Consider the following 21,321-nt stretch of genomic DNA (forward strand, 5'->3'; position numbering starts at 1 on the left):
GCTGCCTCACGCTTCAGGGGTTCCCTCCCATCTGACCCGCTCCGGCGGTGGAGCGGGAAGGATCCCTTGACAGCCGCCGATTACCGGCACAAGCCCGCCTGAGGGACGGCGAGGCCGGTCCCCACCCGTGGCAGCCGCCGCGATAGAGGCGCTGAGGCCGGGCCGAAACGGAGAGAACGGTTAGGGTGCTAGGGGGTCTGACGGCGCGTTTAGCTAGAGGGGAGTCCCCTCTTGGGGCTTTCAGGGGGTTTGTGTCTTCCCTTTAATCTTTCCAGATGCTCTTTCAAAAGTATTTTGTGAAAAATAGAGCAGAGACATGCGTTCATACAGTTCAGGGATTGTCCCAGTTGTGCTTGGCCTTGATCCCTCTGTGTGCAGCTACTGCACTAACAAATCTGACCGTGACTTCCCTTTTTCCATATTCACCCCTTCACGGTCAGTTTGTTTATGAAGAATGAGCTGAGTGTTGTGGCCCGAACAGTTTCAATTAAAGGCCATGCATAAGGACACTAGACTTGATGTACTGTAATAAGGTACATGAAAAAACTATTTACTAGTGCAAACTTATAGGGGGGAACAGGATGGAAATCTGAATGTGTGGCAACTGCAGAGTCAACATTGTACACAACAGATTGTCAACATTTGTATTTTATTGCTTAAGAGTCCATATTTTTAAAGCAGTGTTTATGTTAAATTCCATTCAGAAATTATATGGTATTCAGACTCCTGAAGGCCTTATCACCTGTATGTTTTATAAATTAAAATCCAAAACTGAAGGACTTGGCACTGGAGCAAGCACAAGTCTAAAAACATGTAACCTCTGTGAAGTGAAGGAATGTGAAAGCAGGGGGAGGCTGCAGCACTTCCAGAGTTGATAAATTGTATGTTTATAAAGGAATAGCGCACAAAGTGCTCTGAAGCTGTTGGTGACTTTTTAAAGTAAACTTACAGTACAGGGAGGGGGTGCAGGGGGAGGGAGGGAAGTTCAAACTAAATTATCAGAAACTACTCTTAAATTAAATCCACAGCTTCCTGAAAGTAATACTCATCTGTCTGCATAGTGGAGAGAGCTTTCTAGGTATAGAAAAGGTCCATAATGATGAGAAAAATCTTTGAATTATTTATTCTTCTCTGCATTTTGTTCCTCTCTTACCTACCTATCTTCATTATTTAATGACACTTAGTAGATTTAAAAAACACCCAAACATGCAACCCAAAAAACCTAAAATGTGACAGAATAAAGGTGTATGATCCAAGTCCTCCTTCTGGTTCTGAGCTGTCACAGAATATTCCTCCTTTTCCATGTATGCTTTTAGAAAGCAATATGGGTTAAACAGATTTCTGCCACCTCAAACCTCTCTCCTGGATATAGATCATCCTGGATCCACACTGGCAGGAGTCTGCATCCTGCTTATACTGGAGACCTTATGCTGACAATCACATCCCCCAGTCTGCCCCTGTCCTGTTGGTCAGTCCTGCTTTGTCTGGGCTCAGTTCACATGTTCTGTGTTATTTCTCAGTTTGATGCATGTCGAGTTACTCTTTTAGGTGTTGTAGAGTGATGCATGAAAGTCTGTGTAGAAAACACTCGTGCTGCTTTGTGCAGGTGAGAATTCTGCTGAACACGACTGCTGTGTCCGCAGACACTGCCCTGTTCAGACTGCTGAGTCCTGAAAATCAAAAGTGAAAGCTAGTTTTTATTGATCACTTACATTTGTATTGGTATAGAAGTTTTAAGAGCAATTGAAAATCGTTACACAGAGGCAGCTGAGCTGCTGAGGGTGTTGTTGATCCCAGTGCTGTTCACCATGCTGTGTTTGGTTAGGGGCTCAGGTGTGCAGGCTGAGAAGAGAGCACATCTCACTTCATCACCTCCTGGGGCTCTCTCCCATTTTCCACTGGGAGCCTTAGCCACAGCTGCTTTCAGTGCATTCTCCAGGTGGAAGGAAACGTTTTGCCATTTCACAATGCTGTGGTTGACAGCCAGCAATAATATTTTTTCAACTTCTTATGCTTCCTTTGACATATGGGAACCCATCTGCAAGTTTGGTTTGATTTTTCTACTTGGGAAAGAAGGGGACTTATGTTGTATTCACATCAGAAACAGTATCTCCAAATCTTTAAGAGGCAAGGTGATGCTTCTGAGGTATGTCCCATGGGACCCCCGTGGACACTGGTTATGGAGAGGACCCCAGCAAAGCTCCCTGGGATTTTGGTCTAAGCAGATGGTTTGGGCTCCGGGCACACTTCTGGAAGGCTGTCCTGAGCTCCGAGTTTATTTCACCCTTAGGGGCGTCCGCGTGGCCAATTGGAGGCCGCCTTATTGCAGCCGAAGTGTGCAACGCGCTGATTGGCCGACGCAGCCGGGTGTGCCCACCGGTGTTTCCGGTCATGCTTTCCCGGGCGCGGTTGCATCATTGCGGGACAGGCTGTACGGAGGTGAGCGGTGGTGGTTGGACCGGCTTCTGTCCTGTCCCCTCCTGTCCTTGTGATTGCTCTCCTGAGCCTCCCGCACCTTCTTTCTGTCTATCGCCGGTCAAAGGCGTGCTAGTGAGGCTCGGGGGTCCGCTCACAGCTTTGAGGCCGGGGTGGCGTCGGCTACCGGGGGCGCTGCGGAGTTTTCGGAAGCGGTTCGTGCTGGCGCCGGTGCCGGGAGGCACCTTTTAGAGTGTCACAGAAAACAGGTGGCTCTTACGTGGCGTGCCGGTCCTGCTGGCTGTATGGTCTGTGCAGATGGTTTGGGCTTTGGGTATGCTGCTGGTCCGCTCCTGCTCGGTGCAGCTGGTGCCTCTCTTCTCGCCGCCCGGAGCTATGGAGCCCATTAACGGGGAAGCGGCCGGGCTGGCTGGCTCCCTCCTGGGTTTCGGCGTTAGCGTCTTTTCAGGTGTTCCAAAATGTGTGTTGTACGTGTAACGTTATGTTTGCATATAATGTATTTTACTCCCCTGGGTGCTCTTCAGATTTCCCCCCCACCCCGGAGTTTAGTGATTACTTAAAGTAGTTGCTTACTAAAGGTTAACCAGCTTTCTTATTGCGGACTTCAGTACCAGTCGAGGTTTAATTTCCGTAATTATTTGAACAAATAATCTAAAATTCCTTGTGTGGTATGTCTTAAGCATTCCACTTCAGCATCCTTATAATAGAAGGGAAGTTTCCGAGGAAGGCACACTAGCTGTGATAGCTGTGATACTCTGTCTTCAGCAAATGTTGCTCCCCCACCCCGGGAGTCTTCTGGGAGCTGGAGAAAGTGCAGATGTTTTAAGTTTGTCGGTGACATGCTTAGGAAGCAGCTGTCAGGTAAGGGCAGGGTTCTGCTGGCACACAGCAACAGCGCTCACTGAGTCAAATAACACTAGTTTCTGTCTATTTTAAATACATAGTTCAAAGTTATTTCAAAATAACCTATTTTTTTGTTGTTTTTTTTGATGATGACGAATTCTACACTTTTAATCAAGGCAGTATGAAGGCAAAAGGAAGAATTGCTTAAGATATAAGGCAGAGTAAAGTTGAGTTCTTGTGTAGTATTACATATATTTGGGTCTGAACATAGTATTTATGAATCTACTCACTGTTTCAGCAAGTTTTTAATCAGTGTTTCAGCATAAAAAGAAACCTTCTGTACTGGGAGACAGATGGGCTGTGGTCCATCTTTGATGTGATATGTTGAGATGGATTAATCTTGATACACTTTCCCTAACCTGTCCTTGGGCTCATCTTGAGTAGAATGAATTTACCTGTTTAGAAACTTGAAGATATCATTTTATAGTTTCCCAGTTTAGTTTTCTAATTTGCTCACTTTGGCGTGTATTGTAAGAAAAATCTGTAATTCCTCAGTTTCATGACCCATCAAATAGAACAGTTGAAAATCAGGCCATTATCAGTCTGCTATGAATAGGGTGTAAATATAAATCTTCAATGTTACCATCAACCCCCAAACTTCTGTGAAGAAGACCATGGTTCTTTCCTGAAGTAATTACGCTTACAAATTGCAGTACTGGGGAGACTGGCCATGAGGGTGGCAGCTTTGTATCCTTCTGGTGGTTTATATGAAGTTGTGGTTAGAGTAGGGTGAGATGCCTCAGTTGGAGAGGTTTTAAAGCTAGGTGTGCATGATTTGTTTGGTTTTTTCCTCACCCATTCCCAGGCCTTCTATTAGTGTTGGAGTTTTATTCCATATAAGGCATAGATAAGGCATTAGCCCAAGGTTTTCAGAAGCAAACCTTTGTTTGCTTAGTGTTCTGTTCCCATCTATTATTCCTTATATTTTAAACTTGGTTGTTTCCATCAGTTCTAGAAAATGGATGTTTCTGATTATCAGATGTACAGCTTACAAGATTGTTACCCCAGAAATTGCCTTGTCTCAAAGCTCAGTACCTGAAAAGGCAGAGTCTGGTTCTGTGTGCATGTAAAACAGCATGTTGTGTAACTCTGGGGAGGGCATCTGTAGGTGGAGAAAGAAGTCTTCTCATTTCTGAAGGGAAGTTTGCGCTTAGGTCTCTTAGCTTAGTAGTTTGTGTAAGAAGGTGCCTGGAACAAGGATTAGAGACTGACCATAAACCCCTTGAAATTAGGAGATTGTTTGTACACTTTTAATTCATTCTGATTCTCTCTCTTTTCTGTTTTTCAGTTGACAAAATTAGCAATATCTTCAAATCCACTTTGTTTTAACCATCTGTCTGTATGTGATGTGTGTTAAATCCAACGAATTCCTAAAATACTGGTTCATTCATTGTGACATCCTAATTGATTAAAAAATGTACTGATTAAAAATAAATAATCTTACTATTAAAACGGACATCTGAGTTTTCTGATTTTAATGCTTGTTAATTTTTTTTTCTTCTAGATAAGAAGCCCAGCCGAAGTTTGAGACTGCTGTGGTACAATCTACAGAATTTGACACCTTTCCTATTGAATGTTGTTATCTTTTAGAAAACGTGAGTGTACTTGAAAAAGTTCCCCAGTGGTGTGTTGTTTCAAACTTTAGTATTTCTTTTCAGCAGAAACTGAATAGGAAAGCAGAAAGACAAACCCCGCTTGTGTTTACTAATGTGTGTCCCAAAGCGCTGCTTTATTAGATGCTTTTGTATAATGATTTCTGTAACATCGCTTGTGATATTTTCACTCGGTCTGCGTTCTAAGTAATGAGTTGGCCTTGAATTTTTTTTCTAATTTTTTTTTTAAAGTACCTAGATTGCTTATAGATAGTAATGAACTATTTTTCTGTAGATATGCAGAGTTATTCATACCTCTGTCTATAGACTGATGATGCTTTTCTTGTACACAAAATTCTTTGCCTTTTTGCTCAGCTGAGGTTGAGCCTTAGACAGATTTTAGAAATGGTTTGTGTTTTAGGTCAATCCGTTTCAAATTCTGCTTTGTAACTTGAAAAAATTGACCTGTAGTGACTGTTACATATTAATTCTCATCAGTAATGTTTTTTATTTCCCTAATTCTGACATAATAAACTTATGTAATATTGATCAGATGGAGTATGAATTTGTGCCCTGTGGTTACTGGACACTGGTTGGTGCGTACAGTGCTTCAGTTGGTAGGAATGGGCCGAAAGTGATGCTGTGATTTACGCATGGAGCCTGTGATATGTGAGCAGCTTCCATAGCCTGGTCACAGTTACAGACCAAACCTGAAACCTGCATCTAATTTATTAGATTATAGGGACTTGACAGCTGGGCCAGTTGCCAAAACTTTTGCAGTTACCATTAGACTGCAAAGGCTGAGCTTGATAGAAGTAAAATGTGCAGATCCTCAAGTCAGCTAGCTTGTAGGAAATAATGTTTAAGGTGATTTTTTGTATTATCTCCATTGTCTCTGTGATCTTGTAGCTGTGATCAAATTATTGAGAAATGGCATGGCCTCATTAGTGTTTTAAGATACGAAGAAATCTTTTGTACCGAAGAAAAAGTTGTGTATGCAGTAATTTCCTCTCCATCTGTGGTGTCGTGTGTACTGGGTTGTCCATTTCTCAATGAATTTCTTGTCTTATTTGATAATTTGGATTTGTATGACAGATGATTCTCTCTGCTAATAAAAAGTATGAATGGTGGGATTTGTCTGTTGGTTTCATTTGGGGCACGCTTCATAAGTGTTCAAGCATTGAGGTAATGATTTTTCTGGCGTTTTGGTTTCCATTTAAGTACATGTTTTGGAACTTTAGCACTACCAAGCAGCCTGTCAACTGTAACTTGTATTTTCTTCATGCATTTGCATTTGTTGGTGCTTATGGTTACTATTTGAGAAAACTGAGTAAATCAGAAGACTCTGTCCATGTGCCATTAGTTGTAATTCTACAATGAAACCAAAACTTTAGGCTGTTCTATTGCTCAGCTCATTTTGGTGTAAGTGCCGAGGGGCAGCAGCAGTAAAGTTAGTGGTGGGCAAGCCTGTTTCTTTTCTGCTGTCATCTATTACAACGTCCTTAAACAGTTTTCTTCTGTTATGGGACTCTGTCTTAAATATCTTTATTCTTACTTAGTGTTTGCTGCAGCATTTTTTTGAAATGTGACCCCTTTGAATCTTTCAGCATGTCTGGAACACCAGGCAGCTCTATTGTGTGTTTCTAATGATGTTGAGAATTCTCTTCCTTATGTTGCTTATACATAATTTTGCTTGTAGTGATTTTCGTTGACTTACCCAGAATTGAGGAATGGCTTTAGGCTCTAGTGGCCAAAATCCATCAAATAAAAAAAGGCCTTCAGGAAATGGCCAGCAAGAAGTTTAGTTCTGACGTACTTGTAAAACTGAAGAAAACGCCCAGAAGAGGCCAGAAAGAGATTAGGAGTGTTGCCAATTTTCTGGAAGTTAGAGATTTTCAAGACTCGGAGATGAGGCATTCGAGCTTTTTCCTCTTCTGTTTGAATTCTTCTCACGTGTTTATCTGTCGTGGCAATGCATTTCAAGTGTGCTGTCTGAAGTCTAGCTTCTTTTAGGAGCATCTGAGAATGTTGGCTTGGCTACATGGAAGAAACAAAAAAAGAAGTATAATAAAAAATGTATTGAATCAAACTCTTTGGGGGGAAAAAAATGGGATGTGGTTTGGTGATACGGGTTTGGAAGACAATAAACTGTGTTTGTCATTTTTTCTCACTTGTGTTCAATATGTATTTTCTTTTCTCTGCTTGGTTGTTGCTGGGAAAGAATGGTTCAACAAGTTCCAGAAAACATAAACTTTCCAAAAGAGGAAGAGAAGATACTGGAACTGTGGAAAAATCTGAATTGTTTCCGGGAGTGCCTAAAGCAATCAAAGAACAGGCCTAGGTAAGAACCTGTTAGAAGCTGTAGCAGCTGTGTGTGACAGTGCAAGGTTGGTTTAGCTGTAATTTTTTATCGCCTCAGTTCTGTTAACAACAGCTGCTCCCTTTGCAGATAGCCTTGGCTAATGCTGCTGTCGCTGTGTCAGTGACCATTTGTGTTTCGCTTTGTGAAGTATCAACAGTTTTCAGGCAGTAGTAATAAAACTAATTTCCTATTTGGTGGGATTATAAGAAAAATCTGCAAGGGCAACTCTTTCCTGTATCTGCCGGTTGTGGAGCAGCACACTGGTATTTTCAGTAGTAATCTTGGTGGAACTGGCAATCAGAAGGAACTCAATGAATTGAAGTGTTCTCTTTAGTCCCACAGCCAATGTAGTACCTCTGCTGACTGATAATAAAAGAGGAAGAAATTGATGTTGACCTATTAAGATGTAAGAAGCATAAGCATACAGGTACTCTGTTAGAAGATTTGATGCTTAGTTTTTTAATTCAGAATGTTGTCTTGTGTTGTAGGTTTAACTTCTACGACGGGCCTCCATTTGCTACTGGGCTTCCACACTATGGCCATATTCTTGCAGGAACCATTAAAGACATAGTGACCAGATTTGCTCATCAGAGTGGTTTTCATGTTGACAGAAGGTTTGGGTGGGATTGCCATGGCTTACCTGTGGTATGTGTAATAAATCTGTCTGCAGATATTTCTGTTGGTTCCTATTTGCGTGCTGTTACCTTCTTATCAATCACATTTCTATTGCTTTCGTGCCTGGCTTTTTTGATTTTTAAAAAAAAAAAAAGGAAGTTCTTTGTCCACTGTGTTGCTCTGGCTTTTGCCTGTGTGGTGATGTCTACTTGTGTGTGCTTCCTATGAGTCGCCTGCCCTTCTTCAGGCGCTGTTAATTCCTATAAACATTTGTTTATTTGGTATGTATATGATTTTTCTGAAGATAGGAGAGAAACAATCACACCAGGGTTACCCTTTGAAATATCTGCTTAGTTCAGGTGCAATACTCATGAAATCTCAAAGGGATAAAGGAGGCCTTTTAGCCTCATTAGAATACACAAAGCGTGAATAGGGAAATCCTGAAAGCTTTTGATGACAGCATGTTTTTTTTGTCTGGTTGTTTTCAATGCTCCCAGGAATACGAGATTGATAAGACCTTAGGCATTAAAGGGCCAGAGGATGTGGCAAAGATGGGGATTGAGGAATACAACAACCAGTGCAGAGGAATTGTGATGAGATACTCAAAGGAATGGGAGGTAAGTGAAGACTTGATGTATATTCTGCTGTATGCTTCTAATTGTGTGTGTGCAGGTGATTTTCAGCTGGGGTGAGCTTCATTCTTCTGTCTATTTGATTACTTGCATAAATCTCATGCCTTTAGCTTCTGTGTTTCTCACTGGTGATCCTAAAAGGGGAACAGAAGGAACATTATGGGCTCAGAAAAGGGAGACTGCTGTGATGTCCAGACAAGGTTACTTTAAGGTAACCTGAAGCTCAAAATGTCTAACTAGATATATTGAGCATATAATAGATATCTTGAACAAGTTATTTCTTTCTTCATGTCTTCTCTGTTTGGAAAATTCAAAGTAAGATCTGAATTTGGTTTTCAAATGAACCTCATAAAGAAAATGCACGTTAACCTCTGGGCTTTTCTGCCTCCCTGCAGTCTTGTAATTGCTGAAGTGTAGAACTGTAGCTTGTATTTCTGGAACAGCAGAAGTTCTAGCCCTCAATCTTCCAAGAAAATATTGGTCTAAATCTTGCATCCCATGAATATAGTGAGAGGGAGAGCATTTCTCTGTGCAGACTCTTGAGACTGAAGAACTGTTCCAAGTAGATGGATTAGGTATTTTCTTGAGAGGCACAGGTTTGTTTTTTTCCTAAGACTGAATAATATTAGTCTCATACAGAGAACCTGATGCTTCTTAAATTTTTCCTTAGCACTGTGGCCAGAATGAAGTACATTTAGCCCAGTACTTTATTTATTGTCAGCCTAATATGTCTCTGAAGTGAAAGATGAGGCTTTCTGGAGCTGAGGAGAGGCTCAGGTGCTTTCCCAGCTGTGCTGTTATATCATAGTGGCAGCATGCAATAGCAAGTGCCAAAGGAAGGGTGGAAGAACAGACCATATCTTTTCAGCCTTTATGACATAAGGCCTTCCTAGGCCAAATATTTTTTTTTTCTTCAAAGTTTATAATCCCTAACATATTTTTATTTTCCCTCATGAATTTCTCTAGCTACATTTTTAATCTAGGTATATGCACTAAGGCATTCCTACACACCGTTTGAAGAGCTCTTCTATAATACAGTTTCCAGTAAATCTGTATCTTCACTATTGGTTATGTCTTTTCCTAGCCAGGATAGCGCTAATTCTTTAGTTCTTCCTCATGCAGAAGCTGTTCTACGTCATCACAAGCCTCTGTATGTTCTTTAGTCCTGCTGTATTTCTTTTGATTGAAATAGCGATTTCTTACTTCAGTATCACTTGCTTCTTGCCCTTGGGTGTATTCTGAAGTTAATGGCAGTATCCAAAGAAACTGCAACTGCCTTTTGCAGAATAGCTGTGACTTAAATCTAAGCAAGTGGCTGGATGAAAAGCACAGAATTTGTTTTTTCAAAAATACAGCGTTCATGTATACTCTGAAATCTTGTATTTCAAAAACATCATCAATGATTTTTTGTTGCCTTTTTAAAATAGAAATATAAAGATTAATTCTGGTTCATGTGTTGTTTTCCATAGCTGTTCCTTTTAACTTTCTGTGTCTTCAGCAACTGGTATTTTTGCAGTGCTGATTAGTCCAAATATTTAAGTCTTTTAGATGGTAAATAGATTTGTATTTTGGTTTGTGCGAAAACTTGTGCATGTATATGTGTGTATTTTTACAGACATATGTTTTTTGATTAATAATAAAAGTAATGAAATTTAAGTATCTTGTTTGTGATTTGGCCGGTAATAAATTCAGGTATTTTGGGATAATGTTAGGCATTCCAAACATTCTTATTGGAGATAGTGTTTATTTTCTCTCTGGAGTGGCTAACGAATGTTTGAAGCTTATGAAATATATGAAAGGTTCCTTGGATGTATAAGACCTTTCAGTGGATCAACTTCATGGATCCTTCTACTGATCAGTCCTAGGCTTTGGATCTTAATAGTGGGATGTCAGAGTGGCTTAAAGGTCAGAATCAAAACTGATATACTTCAGGTATTATGTGAAAATATAGAGGTGGGAGACTTCATTTGCTTTGTTTTCACTTTACTGATTTGACACTGAGCATGGTCTGTGTCTAACAGTATTGGAACAGGTGTCTGTGGTTATTTGCAGAGCTGGGGGTTCTGATAGTTGTGACATTAGCAAGAGGGTACCACTTGTCCAAGTGAATCCCATAGCTAGCTTATTACTCATTAGTTTTTATACTTTGTGCCAACAGATGTGACCATAATCTGTCCTGAGTCAGGACTGACATCTGTCAGTCTTGTGGTTGTGGGCAGCCCTGTAATAGCTATTTGGGTAGTTGGCTTTGAATAAGTTTTGATAACTTCTTGTGACATACCAATTTCTTTCAGCATTTCTTTGTCTTTGAATTACATCATGTTTTCATGTAAGTGAAAGCTGATAGACTGTGGGGTCTGGATTTTGTCTGTCTCTGCAGTGAGTAGCTTTAAAAATAGAAGCAAGACCACTGTAATCAAAAGCAATTTTCAGGCACTTGAACCTCACCTGAACCTTGAGTGATCCACCATTTCTGTTTGATGAATGATGCAAATGATCCGCTGTTTCTCTTCAGTAGCCTTGAACATATTTGCTTCTTGTGTGACCTTTTTTCTAAGCAATTATGTTTGTAGTTTCATTCTTTGCTTATTTCATTCTTTGCCAGTTTAAATACACACTTTGTTACCATTGCCAGGCTAAAATATTTCCTATATGTGTTTCATTGGTATGGGACAAACACTACGGTTAATCAAGCTGTTTCACAGAATAAATATTGAAAGGCATCTTGAAAGATCACAATAAATTTCCAATTTGTGTGTTTGTTTCTTAACAGTTCAGTGTTACCAGATTAGGACGCTGGATTGATTTTGAAAATGACTATAAAACTCTTTATCCTGAGTTCATGGAGTCTGTGTGGTAAGTTAACTTACATACATTGCATGTATGCTTTATAAATTTGAAATGTTAAGAAGGCTTCAATTATTGTAAAGATGTCAGTCCATATATCACTGGAACTTTGAAACATGCCAAATCCAGATAAACAGTGGACAGAGTAATTAAGGTGATGTGAAATCTCTTGATGTTGAAGTGATAGAATTAATTGCCGTGATTTTTTTTCTTCAAGGTAGCAGGGTTCTTCACAATAAAATTCAACAGTACCGCTTCTACTGAGCCATGAAATCTTACTAATCTGTGTCAATTTAAAAGCAATTCTGAAGATCTCCTCATATCTTCCTTGCTTGGTTTAGGAAATTCCATTGTATTTCTGCATTCTTGATGTTCCTCACACTGTCAGCTGCAATTGCCAAACTATCCAAACTTGCTTTAGCACTAAACCTCTTCTTCAAGTCTGAAGAGACTGGGAATCTGCTGTTATCTTTTTCTTGGCAGCATAGTTTGATAACTGTCTTGGGCTCCTGGTGCAGAGCTAAGTGAAGTTTGAGTATTTTGGCAATATATTCAGGGTGACTGTTGGAATTCTGAAAGACAAGACTTATAGATTAAGGCTAATCAAATTGAACTAACACTGAAGAGATAGTGACATTCAGTCATTCGGGGGATAGAGTTACAAGCTGAATTACAGGGGAAAGTTTAGTAGAGCATATGCTGACAAAAAGCCGTTGAAAAGCAAATTATGTACATATTAAAGTATTATTGATGTACTTCAATATTAGTTTTACTAATAACTTGTGATTGTATAGTTAGTTACATATAGTTACATTAAAGGATTGACAGAACTTCTACAAGTCTGTGAAACTGATGTAGAGGGCTGAAATGTCAGTGAGCATTGAAAAGACAGTGAGAAGGGAAGCAGATGTTTAAGTTAGCCAAAGAAACCCTGCATATCTAAGCTAAAAAGCTGACTGACAATAAACCTTTTTATAAGTTATAAAAATCCTTAGTGGCACCTAAAATTCTGTTTAACTAGCATCTTCCAAGGGTGGTTTAAAAAGCATACTTGACTGGAACTAGCTGCAGGGTCTTTCTCAACAGCCCAAGCCTTTTGTGGTTGGTTGGTGTGCTTCTTCTTTTTCTCCCTTTGAAAGAAAATCTCCAGTCTTTCATCTGGCTTCCAGCAGTGACCTCCTCTAATGCTTGCTCTGGATACAGACTCTAAAATAAAAGGTTTGGATCTGAAATCTCTGTGGCATGAGATTTTTAGGAAATATGTAGGCAGTCAACTTCTTAGTTTTTTGCTTCCTGATGCTGTTGCATTTCTGTGTAATAATGCGGTGAAATACATGTTTTAAAACCAGGATTTTAAAAATGTGTTTTCTGGAAAGTCATCTAAGTCTCAAAGGGTCACATTACAGTGCTGTTGGCAGCTTGCTCTCTAGTAGAACAGGAGGTGGAACCACTGGTGTTTGCGTGGAATGGCTGGAGGAGAGAAATGGGAAAGGAGCGTGGGATGCAGGTTTCAAGGCTAAGGGAGCTAATGCTTAAAGAGAGCACTGTAGCTGAAGTTAGTGCTTTTGACAGGGTAATGTACAATTAAAAAAATAGATTGTTACCTAGGCAGTTCTACTGCACCTCCCATACAAAGGGAGAAAATTGGGGCTGTTCAGCCTGGAGAAGAGAAGCTACATAGAGATCTCAGAGCAGCTTTCAGTATCTGAAGGGGGCCTACAAGGATGCTGGAGAGGGAGTCAGCTACTGTAGCAATAGGACAAGGGGTGATGGGTTTAAATGTAAATGGGAGATTCAGATTGGATACAAGGAAGAAGCTCTTTACTGTGAGGGTGGTGAGGCACTGGCACAAGTTGCCTGAAGAAGTGGTGACTGCTCCATCCCTGGCAGCGTTCAAGGCCAGGTTGGACGGAGTCTTGAGTGACATGGCTTAGTGGGAGGTATCCCTGCCTGTTGGCAGGTGATTGGAACTGGACAATCTGAAGGTCCTTTCCAACCCAAACCATTCTATGATTTGATTTTTTTAATAGTTCTTTTTAAATATATATACAAAACCTCTTTGAGACCTTTAGTGTCCAGCTAAGTATGAAAGAGAAATTGCAGATTAATTTCTTCACTGACTGTAACCTGGTGACCATATTGGCCTGTCTAGTGGTTTTATCATTTTGTTTTGTTCTGCCTGTGGGAGTAGAATGCTGCTCTTTGTCCCAGGAAAAAGTCATTGATGATAATAATGGCCGTGAGCATGGCAACCATGGATTTTTGTAGTTAAAATATGGTAAGGATTTTGTCTTTTTTTTTTTAATCAGCTGGACCTATCTGTTCAGGTGGAGTATTTTGCCTCCACCACCACCCCCCTCCCCTGTGAGGCTTGGAGTTCTCGTGTGATCTCAAGTGGAATTTCTGGCTTTCTCTGAAATATTGTTTCCAGCGGTGGCTGATTTTATTCAAATTGTTTAGTCTTGACATAGTTAAGGACTCAGAAATTAAAGATATCTATGGTTTGTATAGGTACTGTACAAGCTCAGGGTGCTTGAGAGTATTTTTAGTACTTTTTTTCATGCGTTACAGTAATGGGTTTCTTGGAAACAACTGCTTTGTAGGCATTGTGCTGCTATGTCTGTGGTGGCTGACAGTAGAACACATTTTCAGGCTGGTAAATTTGAACCCAGAACAAAACTTCATCCAATGATAAAATTGTGGCATCTTTAGGTAGAGTTTTTCTGGAAATGCTGAAGGTAGATGTCATTAAAAGGTGCTTCTGCAGTGGTTTCTCATATAGAGAAGACAGTCAGCTCTTCATGTCTGAAATAACTTAAATGGAACTTGTAAGTTCTCACTCTGCAGAATTCGTATATCCATCCTGCAGCCAGCTTGAATCTCAATGGAAGTATGTCCTTCACTGAAAGCGGTGCAACAAGAAGGATGTTCTTGAGCTAGCATTGAACAAACATGCAATGTAGTAATGGTTTTATTTTTTTGTACAGCTCGTGAGAGTGAAATTGAGAGCAGTTTGTTGTGATCTTAAACTTTTTACTGGTCTACAGTTGGGCTGAAAGAAGCACATGAGCTTTGGGGAAAACCAGAGCAAAACCAGAAAAACAGCTAGTGAATTATTGTCTTACTGCTGGCTTATTGCGTAGTTCTCAGGCTGACTGTGAGTTTGCATCTCAGGAGCAATTCTCCCTGGCTGCTGAGGAAACAGCCTGAGAAGTGCTGAGGAGAGGAGGAAGGGAATAGCTTTGAGGGCGGAGTGATGACACAATTGTGGGTCTGATGAGGAGTTTTTTCCTCCTTGGCACAGCTTTAGGGTTAAACAGCTTCCTATCACCATCTAGTGTCTAAGTTTAGCTATTGCACTTCGGGTGTAATTCAGTTTTAAAAACAGTGTTTTGATCTTCTGTGGGTTAATGATGGTGACTGTAGGGTCGAGTGTTTATGGGTAAGAATCGGGGGGGGGGGAAGACCAACAAGGCAGATATCGTGATGGGAGTCTCTCACAGACCACTCAAGCAGGATGAAGAGGCAGATGAAATATTCTGTAGGCAGCTGTGAAGTCTCACAGCCACTGCCATTGTTCTTGGGGGGTGCTTCAGCTTACCAGATATCTGCTGGAAGTATGTACAGCAGGGAGGAAACAGTCTAGGGGGTTCCTGGAGTGTGTGGAAGAGAACTTTTTGGCATAGCAGGTGAGGGAGCTAGCTAGGGAAAGTGCCCTGCTGGACTTGTTGTGTGGCACCAGTGAAGGACTTGTGGGTGAGGTGATGGTTTGAGGCCATCTTGTGCACAACAATCACAAAATAAAGAGTTTTCAGTTCTCAGAAAAGTAAGAAGGGGGGGGGGGGGGGTCAGTGGAACTGATACCTTGGACTTCCAGAAGTCAGACTTTGGTCTGTTTAGGAGCCTGGTTGTTGTGGTTTAAGACCAGCCGGTAACTCAGAACCATGCAGCCGCTCTCTCAATCTCCCTCCTTCCTCCCCACCGCTCCCAGAGGGATGGGGAGGAGAATCGAAAGAATGTAACTCCCACAGGTTGAGATAAGAGCAGTCCAGTAACTAAGGTATAACACAAAACCACTAGTGCTACCACCAATAATAATAATGATAAGGGAAGTGACAATGGAAGAGAATAAAACCGCTCACCACCCACCGATACCCAGCCTGACCAAGAAGTGATCTAGCCCTTCCAGGTAACTGCCCCCAGTTCACATCCTGGGCATGACGTGCTGTGGTATACCCCTTTGGCTAGTTTGGGTCAGGTGTCCTGTCTCTGCTTCCTCCCAGCTTCCCCTCCTCCCTGGCAGAGCATGAGACTCACAAAGTCCTTGGTCAGAATAAACATTACTGAGCAGCAACTAAAAACCATTGGTGTTATCAGCGTGGTTCCCAGGCTGAAAAGCAAAAACACAGCACTGCACCAGCTACTAAGAAGGAGAAAAAAATGACTGCTACTCCTGTACCCAGGACACTGGTTGACAGAGTCCTTTGGGAGGTAGTCCTGGAAAGAAGTGGAATCCAGGAAGGCTGGACATACTTCAAGAAGGAAATCGTAAAGGTGCAGGAGCAGGCTGTCCCCATGGGTGAAGAGGTGAACTGGTGGGGAAGATGACCAGCCTGGCTGAATAGAGAGCTTTGGCTTGAACTCAGGGGGGAGAAAAAAAGGAGAGTTTATGACCTTTGGAAGAAGGGAGGACTACAAGGGTATCATGAGGTTATGCAGGGAGAAAATAAGAAGGGCCAAAGCCCAACCAGAGCTTAATCTGACTACTGTCATAAAAGACAATAACATAAAAAATGTTTCTATAAATACATTAGCAACAAAAGGGGGGCTAAGGAGGATCTCCATCCTTTCTTGAATGTGGTCTTTTCCAACCTAAACTGTTCTAAGGTTCTATGTCTTGCTTATATGGTGTGAAACCACAGGTAGTGGAAACATTCCACTAAATACCCTAAGAAGAAGGTTCTCTTGACTCCTTTTTTGGTAACACTGGATAGGCTAGGGGAGAATGAGAAACATCCCTAGTTACAGTAGAAAGTTGTTATTCTACATGTTTGACGTCGTGGCTGTGCACTAAAACTGTGCTGTTTACTGTGAAAACGCAGTATGGAGCTTCCTTTGGTGATGGGGCACTTCGTCCAGTTCTGCCTTCCTTCCAGTGGACCTATCTCATTTGTTCCAGTTTTGCTTTTCCCTTTAGGATTGTCAAGAGGGGACCTTCTTTTCTTTCCTTACTAGGTGTGGCCTTTGGCCCTGCCCTTTCTTCTGCATGAGCATCAGGCTTGGGGTGCCACTGCACCCCTTCTAAGCTGCAGCTGAAGAGGTTGTAGACAACATTTGCCTTGGGTTGCCTGACTCCTTACGTGTTACTTTATTTTCATTTTGGCATGATGATTGGTGTTGGCTTTTTTTTTCCCCTGTACTTTGTATTCTCAGGATGGGCTCTGCCACTCATGTTCATGTCCAGCTGCCTCTGTCCTTCTCCGTGAGTAGGTGAATGGGGAGTCTCCTTTGAGAGGATGACTGGCAAAAAAAAAAAAAGATCAAAACAGCTGGGTTGTTACATTTTATTTTGTTTTTTCTGTGTAAGCAGTAAAAGTTGTTTTCAATTCCCCCCCCGCATGTGTAGTTTGTCTAGCACTTAACCAGAATGATTTCAGAACAATAGATTTGAAGTCCTAATAGGAATTACTGTTGCATTTTGTGTGTTTTATGACTCTCTCATTATTTAGAGAGATTCAATGCTGTTTTGACCATTTTTTTCTACTAGCTATCTCCAATTTTTTTCATACTTGTATGGGTTTTTGTGCATTTAGTGCTCTAGTCTGCTTCTTATCTTCTTACCATTCCAATCCTCGTTGTTTTGCCTCCTTGCCTGTATTTTGAAGAAAGGCACACTGAACTCCTACTTGGATGATCTTTGGGCTAAGTCTAGCATCAAGTTTAGATGTTTGTATTTTCTGCTATACAGGTATTTTACATGTCTGGATTGATCCAGAATCATTTTACACACTGATCCAAAGGTTGGAGGGTAGTTCTGGGAGAGAATGATCTCTTTATGCTGGGATCTTCTAGTTTTCACTGGTAGTTGTACATAAGATTTGACAAATTTTGTACTTAGGAGTCCTAGGCCCCAGAACAATTGCTCTTCCTTTTTGTCTTAAGGTGTCTTTCAGAAATGCTGTTCTAAAGACGGGCTGTTCGTGTTTGTTATTGGACTTAATGTTCCTCTTAGGTTTATGCTTTTTTGACTCATGTTCAGTGTTGAGTCTTTCTGTTTTTCATCCCCATGCATCTGTTTTTCATTGTTGTTGTCGTTTTGATTTCATCTTTTTCTTTCAAGCGTTGCTCATGAATCACAGGAGAGCCTGCTCCTTAATCTCTGCTGCTTACGGTGCTGTTTGGATGCATTCTGCTTGCTGGACTGATACAATTTCTTTCACAGAAATTGTCATTTATCTTGACATGAACTGATGCTACGTCACACAGCAGTGATTTTGTACATTTATCTATACTACCATAGACAAGTTGAAATAATGCACTTCTAGATCCTGCTGTTGTAATGATTTGCCCACTTTGGTTTTAGTCTTTGTCAGTAACTGAGTTTGCAATTCCTTTGTGGTGTGCTTTGGGGGGGGGGGGGGATGTGTTGTTTTGTTTTGGTTTTGTTTATTTGTTTTGTTTTTAATTTAAAAAGGAAAAGCGCTTGATGTGAGTTTGAAAATAACTTCTCAATGGTAGTAATAAGTACTTTGATTTTCTGGAAAGCTAGGAGCTTTCAAACCTCTAGCAAATCTTTAGATACTGAGTCTTTGCACACAGAATCACTTGAAATCGCTTGATACCCAAAAGGAATGCATTAAGAATTTGAGAAGCTCTGAAATGAAATCCTTCTCTTCAATGTGAAGTCAGTGTATGTGTTTGAAGAGGACAGCTTGCTTTTGCATCTGGTGGAGAATGCTGGGAAATGTTTGGTTTTGGGTGGGAATCTAAGGGTGTTTTGAGTATTGCGTTGACTGAGCGGTATCTTTTGCAAGCAAAAGCTTCCTTTTAGGGGTTATATCCATGTGGTGGTTGCATGGTGTGTATGTGACTTGGATCAATGAATATTGTAGCCAAGTTCTAATTTCTTTAAAGTTATGCGTATGCTAAGAGTAACTCGCAGTCTGGTTATTGTGTATCATCCCCTCATGAGACTTCAGGAACAACAAACTTCAGTGTGTGTTACTCTTTTTAGAAGTTAAAAGTGCCACCCATCTTTAGGGACCCGGTTTTCTGTTAATAAGTGGCTGGAATATGCATGTTCAGTTCACAGTTTCCTTAATGGCATTTTTCTTCAGTAAAGGAATATGTAAGTGCTGCTCCCACAGCCAAGAGGATGCAACTATATTTATTTACATTTGAGGAGAAACGTAGCAGAAGTAGAGGAATAGGTTTTGATTTCTGACCTGTAAGAGAAAATGTTTTCTGTTTGTCAGTAAAAAGGAGCCATGTGGTTTTCTTAGCTTATTTCTTTTCAGAAAGAACCACAGTTTCATATTTGACTTACAAACCTAGACCCTCTTTCTTGCGAATAATCAGCATTTTGCAAACATAAGGGTTAAAACATGTTTTGATGGGTTATTGTCTAAAATACCAAGTCTCAAACTTTTAAGCAAAACCTGAAATCCTCCTTTGTATAAGTGACTCTGGCTGTTAGAACTAGGTCCACTTTTAGGAGTTGCTTTGTTTTAGGTGGGCAGGAGGGTTTTATGGATGCTAGGAGGAAGCTGGTTGGGAGTCATCTCCTATGTGCTGCTTCTGATGGTCACACAAGAACTGTTCTTGGAAACTTTTCTGTTAAGGAAACCAGTTTGGTGTTTCTTGAGAGAACAGCTTTGTGCAGTGACAGTGAGGGCTGTTGCATTATGCAGCAGTATTGACTCGTTCGTAATTCTACTTATTATGTTGGAGTGGCTGTTTGAGGGTAGGGGTTATAAACTACAAATGAGTGAGCTCTGAAGAGTGATGTGGTTCGTAGAGCCCATCTCTTTGTTCAGCAGTGGGACAACTGGGGAGCACTTGGTTTGCAACAGGGCAGAATTGCCACAAGAGGGAGATGCTGGCTTGGATTTTTACCTTGGCAGCTCCATGTAGTGTTCACCTTCCCGAGTTTACAGTTTTCTGAGTTTACAGTTATATTTACAGGCAAATTAAATATTCAGTGTTTCTCTGACTAGTTTTCTTCTATGCTGTTAGTAGGCAGTGTTTTTCAGAAAGTAGAGGTGTGGTGTATGTTGTCACGGACTCCATGCAGGTACAGAATCATTTATTTAACAAAGTCGCTTGATTATATGCTTTAAGCTTACAATAACCAATAAAAACCCGCCAGACAAATATTCCTCTACAGGTTACTCAATCACCACTTTTCATAATCATTTCCTTGTTACTGTTTCTAGCTGATAATGTGCTTTAGATGTAGCAAGCTATGTTATTGCTTAAGCAGACTATGTTTCTTTTTACAACTATATAGCAGTTAAGCACAAGATACCTTCTGCTCCCAGAGCTTCCTGTTTCAGTCTATGAGGAACAAACATCATTTTTCTCCTTGGTCTGCTTATGCCAACACTTTGTGGTTAGTCTCGCATATGCAGCTGCATTGTGTTCTTAAAATGGTCCTCAACATAAAGTGGAGCTTTTTTCCTATAGATAGTTTAGTTAACTGGTTTTGGTAGGCAAATAGAACACCTTCAGTGTAAGTGCTGTCACTTGTCACAGTCTGGGTTAGTTATGCTCTGAGATGATAAGCATGCATTTAAATCTTTAACTTCATAGAATCGTAGAATAGTTAGGGTTGGAAAGGACCTTAAGATCAAGTTCCAACCCCCCTGCCATGGGCAGGGACACCTCACACTAAACCGTCTCACCCAAGGCCTCGTCCAACCTGGTCTTGAACACTGCCAGGGATGGAGCATTCACAACCTCCCTGTGCAACCCATTCCAGTGCCTCACCACCCTAACAGGAAAGAATTTCCTCCTTATATCCAATCTAAACTTCCCCTGTTTAAGTTTTAACCCGTGACCCCTTGTCCTATCACTACAATTGGCCAGCTCCAGTGTATATGCTGGAAGCTGATGAAACTATATTCACAAATGTATTTTTTTTAATTTTTTAATAAAAGGCTGATTTGTATTTATGCCAGTTTAAGTTGATAGAGTCTGTTGTAAAACAGATGCACTCACTGTTATGTGTCAAATATGGGTTAGAGATTGGGCAGCCATAACTTGCCTGTGGGTGACATTTATTACATTAAAAGTTAACTTTTGAACTGTGTGTGTAAGGTAAGACACCTTCATTGGAGTGCGCAGCTCCGAAAGACTTCTGGGTTTGGTTCTGCCTGTGGCAGAACTTGATGCTGCTGAAGGTCTCTGTTATCCATCTTAGACTTCAGATTATATATTTTTTTCTGATGCTAATGACTGTTTGTAGGAAATTCTGGACTTTCAGAGGCCCATGAATGAATCTGAGTGGTCTGCATGTCTTATCAATATGAAAGGCTATATTTTTTTCAACTGTCTGATCTGTATGGTAATAGTTATTCCAGTCAAGACACTATGTGACTTCCATGACAGCAGGCCAGTGCATATCTTTTGATGTTTTTGTTTTGGGTTGCAGGTAGAAATCAGTGCAATAGTCTGCTTGCATTTTGTGTTGTGGGTTATGATTTCAAACATAGAAGGCAAGATGCTGACTTAAATACAGGTCCAGATTCTCAAGCTCAATATGACAGCCTGCAGAAGGAAGTGCTGCTTGCCAGGATGGGGCTGGTTGCTTAGCAATGAGTCGTTTATCTGGAAAGGGACCCAGAAAAGAGATCAGGGCAGTTTGGAAACATAGTTTGAGTAAAGGAGCTTTTAAAGTCAGCTTTGTTTAACAGTTTGGATCTGGAATGTGAAA

At 40.9% G+C, this 21,321-nt stretch overlaps 1 protein-coding gene and 1 non-coding gene across 9 annotated transcripts in view; both read left to right on the plus strand.

Moving 5' to 3' along the window:
• The first annotated feature begins 2,309 nt into the window (after positions 1 to 2,309).
• The window catches only part of IARS1 (isoleucyl-tRNA synthetase 1), a 109,031-nt gene continuing 90,019 nt past the window's right edge, over positions 2,310 to 21,321 (plus strand). For 6 of the 8 annotated variants that reach the window (XM_062619976.1, XM_062620018.1, XM_062620027.1 and 3 more), the window contains exons 1-6: positions 2,310 to 2,439; positions 4,844 to 4,934; positions 7,153 to 7,272; positions 7,782 to 7,938; positions 8,406 to 8,525; positions 11,314 to 11,396. In XM_062619976.1, the coding sequence (XP_062475960.1) occupies positions 7,154 to 7,272; positions 7,782 to 7,938; positions 8,406 to 8,525; positions 11,314 to 11,396 (479 nt within the window). In that variant the 5' untranslated portion in view covers positions 2,310 to 2,439; positions 4,844 to 4,934; position 7,153. Of the gene's footprint in view, positions 2,440 to 3,203; positions 3,298 to 4,843; positions 4,935 to 7,152; positions 7,273 to 7,781; positions 7,939 to 8,405; positions 8,526 to 11,313; positions 11,397 to 21,321 lie in introns of those variants that run through there. The other 2 variants (XM_062619983.1, XM_062620037.1) reach the window with 2 other exon arrangements.
• Positions 5,502 to 5,636, plus strand: LOC134164852 (small nucleolar RNA SNORA84). Its single transcript, XR_009965290.1, has one exon. It is a non-coding gene; the product is annotated as a small nucleolar RNA SNORA84 (small nucleolar RNA).

Source organism: Pezoporus occidentalis, unplaced genomic scaffold, assembly GCF_034315485.1.
Source record: "Pezoporus occidentalis ecotype Australia unplaced genomic scaffold, CSIRO_AGI_Poc_V1 ctg106, whole genome shotgun sequence".
NCBI lineage: Eukaryota > Metazoa > Chordata > Aves > Psittaciformes > Psittacidae > Pezoporus > Pezoporus occidentalis.